General features: G+C 36.4%; 1 protein-coding gene across 2 annotated transcripts in view; it reads right to left on the bottom strand.

Annotated features, from left to right (window-relative positions):
- RNF144B (ring finger protein 144B) overlaps positions 1–12,210 on the bottom strand; it is a 257,967-nt gene that overhangs the window by 29,546 nt on the left and 216,211 nt on the right. For both annotated transcript variants that reach the window (XM_072603940.1, XM_072603941.1), the window contains exon 4: positions 6,902–6,962. In XM_072603940.1, coding sequence (XP_072460041.1) covers positions 6,902–6,962 — 61 coding nt within the window. The remainder of the gene's footprint in view (positions 1–6,901; positions 6,963–12,210) is intronic.

The following is a 12,210-nucleotide window of genomic DNA, read 5'->3' as shown; positions in this document are numbered from 1 at the left end:
CGTTTTCAGAAACTGACATTGCAGCACCGTTTCCCCATTAAACTACATCGGGAGGAGATGTACACTGCTTGTTTGTTACGACACTTTTTGCCTGCTCAGTAAACATTAAAGTCATCTCACTGCTTTTCTCCCTCATCATGGGGCTATGCCAGGAAAGGCACTAAATGAAATTTTACTATTACTGTGAGAAATCCTGCATACACATGCTGTTCCAATTGCCAGTGGAAATAAAACATTCTATTTTAACTTTTATGAGCTGCTGAATTTTTAGTCATTTCAAGGATTTGGTTGTTCCTGGTATCACAAATGAAAAAAAGGTCTCTGAAATTCAATTCATTGCATTGATAGGTAAGATACTTTGCCAAGTATTAGTGATACAAAGATGAAACTGAATAGTTCCTAGTCCCAAGGAGCTTTCTAGATCAAGAGGACTTTCAAGCATTCTTGATGAAAAGACCAGAGCTGAAAAGAAAATTTGACTTTCAAACACAAGAATCAATAGAACCATGAAAAGGTAAACAGCAAAGAGAAGTCATAACAGACTTACTAAAGTTGAACTGTTTACATTCCTATACACACACACACACACACACACACACACACACACAGAGACAGACAGACAGAGCACAGGATGAACTGAATAGGATGGGATCATATCTTAAAAAAATAAAATCAAGGGGTGAGAGAGAAATATATTAGGAGGAGAAAGGAAGAAATGGAATGGGGCAAATTATCTCTCATAAAAGAGGCAATTAAATGACTTTTCAGAAGAGGGAAAAAGCGGGGAAGTGAGAGAAAAAAACATGAAGCTTACTCTCATCACATTCGACTTAAGGAAGGAATAAAATGCACACTCATTTTGGTATGAAAACCTATCTTACAATATAGGAAAGTGGGGGAGAAGGGGATAAGCAGGGTGGGGGGGATGATGGAAGGGAGGGCAATGGGAGGAGGGAGTAACTAGAAGTCAACACTCTTGAGGAAGGACAGGGTCAAAAGAGAGAGCAGAAGAAATGGGGGGCAGGATAGGATGGAGGGAAATATAGTTAGTCTTACACAACATGACTATCATGGAAGTCATTTGCAAAACTACACAGATATGGCCTATGTTGAATTGCTTGCCTTCCCAATGGAGATGGGTGGGGAGGAGGAATGAAAAGAAGTTGGAACTCAAAGTTTTAGTAACAACTGTTGAGTACTGTTCTTGCAACTAGGAAATAAGAAATACAGGTAATGGGGTATATAAAGTTATCTTGCCCTACAGGACAAAAGAGAAGATGGGGATAAGGGAAGGGAGGGATGTTAGAAGAAAGGGCAGACTGGTGATAGGGGTAATTAGAATGCTTTGCGTTTTGGGGTGGGGGGAGAGGAGAAATGGGGAGAAAATTTGGAACCCAAAATTTTGTGGAAATGAATGTTGAAAACTTAAATAAATAAATTTTAAAAAAAAAACATTAAAAGCCCTAGAAAGGTAAATGTAAATTAGGTTGCCCCTTAGTTTCTTTATGTCTCAGTTTCTACTCCTATAAAATAGAGGGCCAGACAAGATGGTCTCTAATATCCCTTTCATTCTTAAATGTTATGAATGCAATGCAGATTTTATTATCCCACTTGGGAGATGAGAAAATAAAGTCTCAGAGAGCTTGAACGACTTACATATATATCCATATATCTAAAAGTGTTGGTGGAGGTATTTGAACACAAGACTCTTGCCTCTCAGTTCAGAATTTTTTTCATTTATACGATGTCTGTCTGTCTGTCCCGTCCCCGTCCCCCACCCCCGTGTGTGTGTATACACACACACACACACACACACACACACGTGCTCTCTTTTACCACTTATGAATCACCTAATCGTAGATTTGGTGCTGTACGGGACCTCAGATGTCATGATATCCACAGAAGAGTACCTAAAGGAATTTCTAGTGGCTTGCCTCTATTGCCTACTTTGAATTCTTATCCATCCTTTATGTTTTCTGTATTGTTTCCATTCTTTTTATTCCCCTCCTACCCTGGTCTTTAATTCTTTCTCCTTGGCCTTTACATTGTTCTGCCCTATTGGTGACATTTGTGCCTAATAATGTGACAGTGGTAGATTAAATAAAGGTAAACCTCAATTAGTAAAAAAAAAAAAAAAAAGCCATACAAGATCTCTTCAATATCTCCCTGTAGAAATACCCCTTTCCCTCACTGTAATGGTCTTCTTACCACAAATATGCTGATCCACATTCTCCCATCTCCATGGGAACCAATCTTTCTAAACATCTTTTTCAATGCCCCATCTCAAAAAGTCATACTCTCATCCTCCAGGGCCAAAGTGTGCATTTCTTCAGTCTGGGTGGTTAGAACAAAATCTTCCACAGATCTGCTTCAGATTCTGTCCAAGGGAATTTACTCCCAAGAGGCACCAGAAAGTCCTAGCTACAATAGGTTTCACCTACCTTTTGTACGGCATGGATCCCAACGTCACCTGTCTTAGATCAGATACCTCATATGAAGAACACTTCTAGTTATCAATGAGCTCTATCTGGTAAACTGTTAGCAGAGTTTTAGTTAACACAATACTCAATAACTGGTCTTCTATGGTAGAGTGACAATTGGGTTTTAGAGGCAGCTAGGTAGCTCAATTGATAGACTCGTGGGCCTAGAGTCAGGAAGACCTGAGTTCAAGTTTGGCCTTAGACACTGACTGGCTGTGTCAATATGGGCAAATTACTTCATCTCTGCTTCAGTTTCCTCAACTGTAAAATTAGTATAATAATAGTATCTACCTCCCAGAGTTGTTATGAGGATCAAATGAGATAGCAAGTGTAAATTGTATTAGCACAGTGCCTGGCACATAGTAGCGGCTTAATAAATCCTTGTTCCCTTCCTTAATATAAAGAAAATTAGATGTGGAGTGAGAAGACCTAGGTTCATTTCCTAGTTCTATTTCTCACTCTATGAAACTTCAGACAAATCATTTCCCTCACTGACCCTTAGAATGAAGAGCTTGAACTAAATCTCTGAGGACCCTTTCTAAGTTTAAATCCTAATTATGATCTTGAGGCACTGCAAGATGAGTCATTCAATGTAAAAACAAAAAATTATACAATATCTCTGAATCTCAATTTCCTGATCCAAGAAAATCAATCTATAAATCACTAAGCATTTATTAAATGTCATCTACAACATGCCAGACTAGATGTTAAGTAAACAAAAACATAATGCTGGAGTTGTCTGAGATCATTTCTAAGGTTTCTACCAATCCTACCATCCTATGAGTATGCATTCAGCATCAGTTTAGCATGATTTATTTTTATTAAGTCTTTACAATTTTGAATTAACAAGTATTTTTTAAATTTGATCTGTTCCTCTCACTAGCTCACCATATTGAACACATTTTAAAAAACAAAAATGAAAACAAAATAAATTCCCCAATACACAGCTGCCTTCTTCTAGGTCCATAAATTTGGGGTTTTTTTTCTTTTTTAAAATAGTAGTTTATTTTTCCCTCCAATTACATGTAGAAACAATTTTTAACATTTCGGGTTTTTTCTTAAGTTTTGAGTTCCAAATTCTAGCCTTTTCTCCCTGAGAAAGTAAGCAATCTGATATAGGTTATACATGTGCAATCATGTGAAACATATTTCCATATTAATCATTTTGTGGAAAAAAACTCAAACCAAAAAAAAAAAAAGGAAAGGAAAGAAAGTAAAAAACAGTGTGCTTCTGCATTCAGACTGAATTCAGACTCCTCCAGTTCTTTTTCTGGAAGCAGATAGCATATTTCAGCACGAGTCCTTTGGAATTGTCTTGGATCACCGTATTGCTGAGAGTAGCTAAGTCCTTCACAGCCTGTCCATGAATTTGGGCTTGCTATTCTTCATACTGCAAGGTATACAGTGTACATTCACCTTTTTAAAAAATCAAAGATATCCCTCAAAAACTAACACCGACATTGGCCACATCTGAGAATGTACGTCTCTTGTTTCATTTTAAGTTTATTACGTCTGCCTGGAGGCAAGTGCTATGTTTCATCCTTCTGGAGCACTATTTATTTTTATCAAATTTAGCACCCAAATTAATGACAAGGACATATGAAAGAAGAAGCCACCTGCATCCAGAGAAAGAACTGACGAAGGGAAGTATGTATAGAACGACTTTATGTATATGTGTATATATATATACATACACACATATTTGTGTCTAATTGTAGGCATTTGTGTCTAATGGTAGAGTGGGGAGGGGGAGAGGAAAGAAAAAAAAGAAATTCATGTGATAACTTTATTCTATATTTAAAAGGAATACCAAGTGTACATAACAAATTTGCAGTTTTATGTGCAATCATTTTTTAAAATTATACTATGTTATAGAAATAATTATTTCATAAATTAAAAATAAAATAAGTTTTAAATAAAAAATAAAAGAAATGTTAAAGAAAATTTAAAATCTTTGAATGTTTGAGCTAGAAGGGCTCTGAGAGATCCCAGTCTCCAAGGTCCTTACTTCACATTGGAGGAAACTAAAGATTAGGGAGGTCATGTGATTTGCCCAAATTCCTCTGGCTACAGTATAGAACTAGAGCCCAGGTGTCCCAAAGCAATGTCTTTTCCTCTTCCTGTGATGATGTGTCATTCTATTTATGACATATACACTAAGACATTTGTTTAGTGCCTAATAAGTATACAGCACTATACAAGGGAAAGCTCAGGGGTACTAAACCTTAGAATAGGCCAAGTATTCATTTAAAGATGAGGAAACTGAGGACTAAATTACTTGAGTAATGTGCCCAGTATTCAGCAAGACAATGGGAGAGAGAATTTGAAACTCAAAATTTTTAAAAATAAACGTTATGCATAATCTAAATAAAATTGCTTACCGTCTCCAGGAGGGGCTAAGTGAGAAAGAAAACTTGGAATCAAAATTTTTTAAAAAATGAATACTAAAAGTTATCTTTCCATGTAGCTGGGGAAGAAAAAATATTAAAATCAGATTTCAAAATAAATGTTAAAAAGTTTTTACATGTAATTGGGAAACATTTAATGACATAAACAAATTTTTTCAAGTAGCAAGATATAGGATATCTATGCACTTAGAATAGTGCCTGGTCCTTAGAAGGCAGCAATGTGGTACAGATGTCAAATTGCTAGGAAGACCAGAGCTCAAATCCAGACTTAGGTACTTACTAGCTGTGTGACTCTGGGCCAGTTACTTAACCTATCTGCCTCAGTTTCCTCAACTGCAAAATGGGGATAATATTGATTTTATAGGGTTGTTGCAAGGTTCAAATGGGATATCTGTAAAGTATTTACATTGTGGTAAGTAAGCATTTAATATTTGTTTGTTTCCCTTCCTTTCCTAGTAAATACTTAATAAATGAGCTGGAAAGGAACTTTTAAAACACCTAGTACAAATCCTTCATAAAAGATGGGAGCATTGAGCCCCAGAAAGGTCAAGACTTGTTTAAGGTTAGATTACTAATAAGTATCAGAGCCAGTATTTAAATCCTGGCTCCGAGGCTCTGACTCCCAAATGAGTGTTTGTTCCACTAACCACAAACCCTGGGATGATTCTAAGCCAATCCCATTTAGGACACCATATTCCCTAACCATGCCAATCGATTAAGAGTTCACTGAATTGGTTCAGTGAGACTACATACAAAAGAAGCCTATTATTCAACAGAACAAGAATTCTTCTGAGTGTGGAGTTGTCAGTTACAGATGTCAGTTCACAGTTACATTTTGTTACAGTAGCTGGGTATGAGCAATTAGATGCCAAGGGGAATGAGAATGCAACCACATTGGTGGATGGGCACCATAATTAGAATAGCTATGCAAATCATCACTGGCCCAGAGTTTGAAAGAAATAAAGTCAAACAAAAGCTTGTTTTAAAAAAAGAAGAGGGAAAAGCTCCAATAAAGTTTAAATATGTAGCTCTGAAGTTATACTCTTCCAAGTGCTCCCTGATGTGAGACACAGTCAGAAGTCCGGCAGTACTCCTGATCTTGTCATGCCTTCTTTTAGGTCCAAATTGGTACAAGGTATTCCCCCTACTGCAGGGTATGCAGTCTCGAGACCTCCTCAAATCCTTCAAGACCTAAATCAAAGCCATGCCTCAATGAAATCTTCCCTGAACCATCCTCTCTCCTGCCCCACCCCTTCCCCATGACACCCAGCTGAAATCCATCCATCTACCTCATCAAATTTTAACCATATTTTATCTAGATCACTATTTTTCTTATCACATTTTACCTTGTTTTATCCTCTTTGTTAAATGTGAAATTCCTCAAAAAAAAAAAAAAAGATAATTTTCGTTTCTGTATCTGAAGAGGCTAACACTGTATCTTATACATAATAAGTACTTAAATGTTCTTTGAGATGAATTTAGTCCTTATGACATCAATAAACATGAATAAAAATGAAGACCTTTTTATAAGTGGTTATTTTGATCCCATCTGAAAAAAACTAGGATAGTAAGTGGTAAAATCAGTTCAGAAAAGAAGTGTCACTTTTCTTTACATTAGTGTTATTATAAACTACTGCAGAAGTCTTTCCATGGACCATGTAAATTCAGTGAGTCAATTAATATCTATTAAGTGCTGACTGTGTGCCAAGCACTGTGCTACAGAAAGGCAAAAGACAGTACCTGATCTCAAAGGAGCTCACAATCTAACAAGATTCCAAGTAAAAGAACACTGCTGAATCAAGAAAAAGATTAATTTGCTCAAGGTCTGGACACTTTTTTTTCACCAGAGATGAGAGTTTAAAACATTTCTATTGGAGTAGGAGCTTTTGCCTTTCAAGTTACCCCTACTATTTTTCTGAAAGTACACAACTAACCCATGTCTCTATATTAGTTAATGTAGTTTGGAAAGTATGTTCATTTTAAAGATGGCATCTGGGCTAGAAAAGGTCCTACCTCTTTCAAACTTCAACCGTTGGTAGAGCTGAAATTGATCCACTGACACCAAGCAGGCAATCTGAAACCAAAAAGAGAAAGGTGAGATTTCTAGCACTGCAAGGGGTTGTTTGTTACTACCCTCTAAAGCCCTCTCCTTGTTGAGTTTTTGGTACCACCTAAACACAAATCTTAATATCTTTGATTGCTTTTATAGTTCTCTACAAGTCATCCCCACAGCTAGATGGCACAATAGATAGAACACTGGGTCTGTAATCAGGAAGACTCCTTCTGGAATTCAAATCTGGCCTCAGACACTTATTAGCTCTGTGACCCTGGGCAAGTCACTTAACGCTGTTTGCCTCATTTTCCACATCTGTAAAATGAGCTGGAGAAGGAAATGGCAAACCACTCTAGCTGGTATCTTTGCCAAGAAAACCCCAAACAGATTCACGAAGAGTCAGACATGACTGAACAAATAAGTCATTCTCTAACAGAGGGCACACCACGCTAGAACGGATCAAGAAATCACTAGTCCAATCTTCTTATTTCACAGACAAGAAGATCCAAACTCAGAGAGAGGTTTATTACATGTCCAGGTTCACATGGGGAATTAGTGACTGAGCCAGAGATTGATTCCAGTTCTTATGAACTCCTCCATCCCATGTTCTGTCTACCACACCGCCAAGTGTACACTCTTCTGGAGCAAGAGATCCTGTTCTTCCCCCACTTTCTAGATACTCAAAATGGTTTCCTGGTTTTTGAAAAGATTACGCACCTCACTTTTTATATTACAAAGCAACTGACATCAACTAGATCCAAGATACTTTTTTAATCTCTTGACAGGGCAGTTATAAATTCCAGGTGCAGAATGAGGCATAAGTTTTTGGACATGACTTGCTTAACTACACTTTTTTGTTACAAGAGAAGTTTTTTGGTTTGATTTTGTTGAACTCTTTGTGACCCCATTTAGGGTTTTCTTTTTTGATATTGTTAATTATTAATTTGTTTTCAGTTTTCAACAATCACTTCCATAAGTTTAAAATTTTTCTCCTCCTTCCTCTCATTTCTTTCCCCAAGACGACATGCAATCTTATATTGGCTCAACACGTACATTCTTATTAAACACATTTTCACATTAGTCACGCTGTATAGAAGAATTAAAATGAATGGGAGAAACCATGAGAAAAACCAAAACAAAACATAACAAAATAGAAAAATAGTCTGTTTCATTCTGAGCTTTGACTCTATAGTTCTTTCTCTGGATGTGGAAGGCATTTTGCAGGAAGAGTTCTTTGGAAATGTCTTAGGTCCTTGCATTGCTGTGAAGGGCTAAATCTGTTATAAACAGTCCTCACACATTGTGGCCGTTACTGTGTATAATGTTCTCCTGGTTCTCCTCATTTCACTCAGCATCAGTTCATATAAGTCTTTCCAGGTTTTTCTGAAGTCTGCCTGTTCATCATTTCTTATAGCACAAAAGTATTCCATTATGTTCATATACCACAACTTGTTTGGCCATTCCCCAATTGATGGGCATACCCTCGATTTCCAGTTCTTGGCCACCACAAAGAAGAGCTGCTATATTTTTGTACATGTGGGTCCTTTTCCCATTTTTATAATCTCTTTGGGATACAGTTCTGGAAGCAGTATTGCTGGGTTAAAGGGTATGTAGATTTTAAAGTCCTTTGGGCATAGTTCCAAATTGCTCTCCAGAATGATTGGGTCAGCTCACAGCTCCACCAACAATGAATTAGTGTTCCAACTCTCCTACATCTCCAACATTTCTCACCTTCTTGTTTTATCGTGTTAGCCAGTCTGTTAGGTGTGATGTGGTACCTCGGAGTTGTTTTGATTTGCATCTCTCCTCTAATCAATAGTGATTTAGAGCATTTTTTCATATGACTATATATGGATTTAATTTCTTCCTCTGAAAACTGTCTGTTCATATCCTTTGACCATTTATCAATTGGGGAACGACTTGCATCATTTAGGATTTTCTTAACAAAGACACTAGAGTGGTTTGCCATTTCCTTCTCCAGCTCATTTTGCAGATGAGAAAACTGAGACAAACAGGGTTCAGTAACTTGCCCAGGGTCACACAGTTAGGAAGTGTCTGAGGCTGGATATGAACCCAGGTCTTCCTGATTCCAGGCCTGGCTCTCTATCTACTACACCATCTAGTCAAAGAGCTAATGATAGTGATACCTTAAAAAAAAATAGGATTATTAAAGCATTTTTAAAAAATATTCAGAAGAGAACAGGAAAAAGTTTAGAAAGACACAGACAAACAGGAGAGGTCTGAAACTACTGTACTGAACTTACATACCTGATTTTTCTTAAAGCAAACTTTTGTAATAGATTGAAGAGTTTCATGTGCATTCTATTTTTCTGTCCTTTGCATCTGGAAATGTTCATGTTTGTTGATGTTCATCAAATTCAGAATAATAATATTTTTAAAAGATAAGAAAGAAATGTCCTAGTCTAATTAAAAAAAAACAAAAACTAGGTCTCCTGACACACAGAGAGCCTGAAGTCTTGGTGACCACATAAAGCCATATGCTATATTAGTAAAAAATGAACTACCAACTTGCAGGCTTCTCATGGTAAAGTTACCTTTTCCCTCCCAGATGAGGATGTGAGCCAGAGTTTTGCTTGTAACTTGTAATTATTCCTATGTAGACAAATATCTTTTGAGACTGATGATTTTCAATTGTAAAATTGCCTTTCAAAGATGCTCACTAGAAGAGCTTCTTAGACTCAGACATAGTCTTGAAAAATAAGATTCCTCTGACATCAAGATTTAAGTATGTCAATGCTGCTTAAAATATTTTATAATTTGAAAGAGAAGGATTTCATAACCAAACTCTAAGATGTGAGCAAGCCCATACAGGTGACATTCTTAGCTTAGTTAATGTAAGTCTTCAAGTTTCCTTTTTAAATTTTTTTTTATTTTTATATCTACAGATTGCTGCACTTTACTACAGCTAATGATGAGACAAAATGTACAGTAAAAAAGGTCTGGGAGAGGAAAAGAAGCAGCTAGGTATATTTTAAGTCGATGCAATAAATAGTGACACATGATAGAATCTAGTCCTAAAGGAGGACAAAAATCAAATTAGCCATCTGGATAAAAAATTAAACTGTCAACTACATTGTATAAAGAACCAAAAAGCCCAAGCAATTTGGGATATTTCCCATTCCCAACAGAAATTAAACCAGAAACAGAGTTTGGGAATAAAAGCTTTTTCTTCTTAGCAGCTTTATTCAGTTGAGAACTGCTCTGTGGGTACATACATGTGTATATGTATATATGTGTGACTGTATGTGCATGTACATGTATGTTTACACAACATGCATATGCATATCTGTGTCTACTATGGTTGTTGAATTCTATAAATAACAAGGAAGGTTTCTCAAAAGATTCATTGTAACACTAACATTCCAAAGAAGACCCAGATTAAGATTTATATTTTTTCATATGCTATATCTTCCCAAACTAAAATGTATTATTTAATGGAAGAACCTTTTTTTTAAAAAAACCTCTTTTTTTAATTCCCTAAAATTCTTACTGTGTTGTCCCTATATGAAAGTCCTCCAGATATTTGATAATGATATAGAAGAGAAAGAATTGATAAACAGATGTATTAAATGATTTTACACACATATGTATATACATATGTTATATGTACATATAAATGTATATATATTCACATATATCTGTGTCTAATAGTAGCCATCTCCAGGTTGGGGGAGAAGAAAAAAAAGAAATTTACATGATAAACTTTATTCTATATTTAAAGGGAATAGTAGGTTATACTTAATAGATTAGCAGTTTAATGTGCAATCACTTTTATTATATTACGTTATGGAAATGATTGTTTTAAATTAAAATATTAATATAAATGAAAAATAAATTAAATTATTATTAAATTAAAAATATTTATTAAATGACATAAAAGAAGAAAGAGGAAAAGAGAGTAATGCAGATAAAAAGTCTCGTAGGCAGTACATGTGGCATAATGCACAGGCATGGGATTGGGATTGGGATTCAGAAAGACCTGATTTCAAACACTTACTCACCATGTGACCCTGGGCAAATCACTTAATAATTTCTTTGGGCCCCCATATCTTTGTCTATAAAGCAATGGCCTCTAAAGTTATACTCTTCTCTAAATCTATAATCCTATGAGCCTGTGGTCTGGTGACAAATGAAATGACTTAGGGAGCAGCTGCTCCAAATAATTATTAGAATTGTGCAGGAACAGCACCCAGAGACTACATGATGCAGAGGTATCTGTGCCTGGCGTATAGTAGGCACCTAATGAAAGCTTTATGGGACAGCTAGATGGAGCAGTGGATAGAGTGCTGAGCTTGGAGTCAGAAAGACTCATCTTCCTGTATTCAAATCAGGCCTCAGACACTTAACTAGCTGTGTGACCCTGGGCAAGTCACTTAACCCTGTTGCCTCAGTTTCCTCATCTGTAAAATGAGCTGGAGAAGGAAATGGTAAACCATTCCAGTATCTCTGCCAAGAAAACCCCAAATGAGGTCACTAAGAATCAGACGTGACTGAAAAATTACTGAATGAACAATGAATGCTTGCTGAATTCAACAGAACATTTCCAAAGGCCTATTTTGTTTGATTTCCTTTACTACCTATTCACCTTTGCTGGGAAGCCAAGTTGCCTAATGAATAAAATGAGGGCTTGTGGAAAAAAGAAAAAGGACAGAGAAGAGAAGGCTAAACCTTGATTGACTGTGAAGTTTGAGGCAAAGCCATTGAACATTTGCCACTAGAACTTTTCTGTTGTATGGAATGGAAATAATATTGCCTGGGTCTCACTGACCCCAAGGAATAATTGAACTAAAACCTGAAAAGTATCCTGTTAAATAATATCAGGGGAGCTTTGTCCTAGTAATTTCTATTAACTCTTTTCCAACATAGCATTTCCAATAATATAATCCTAGGACCATTTCAATGTCACTTATTATTTTTTTGTCACAAGAAAGGGACACGCCATGCATGAAAAACAAGGAAGATCCAAATGCTACCGAGAGAATGACACTACCAAACTACAGTGAAAGTGACCTGCCCTCAAGTCACAACAGCAGAAACAAATAATTATTACCAGAAATAGAAAGAAAATGGATAAACCCATTATGCAAGCCCACATTACTGGTGACCGAAGGCTGTCATCTCATGTAGCAACTGACTCTAAAGCTTGTTTGGATTCCCTCTTATTAGCTTCAGGTTAGATAGCTGCAAGCGGTGGCATTGGGAGGTGGGAGTGGGGAGGTATATTCTTTTATAATGACATTGGCATAAG

The sequence above is a fragment of the Notamacropus eugenii genome, chromosome 4, assembly GCF_028372415.1.
Source record: "Notamacropus eugenii isolate mMacEug1 chromosome 4, mMacEug1.pri_v2, whole genome shotgun sequence".
Classification (NCBI taxonomy): Eukaryota; Metazoa; Chordata; class Mammalia; order Diprotodontia; family Macropodidae; genus Notamacropus; species Notamacropus eugenii.
This window is presented reverse-complemented; position numbering and strand designations above follow the sequence as displayed.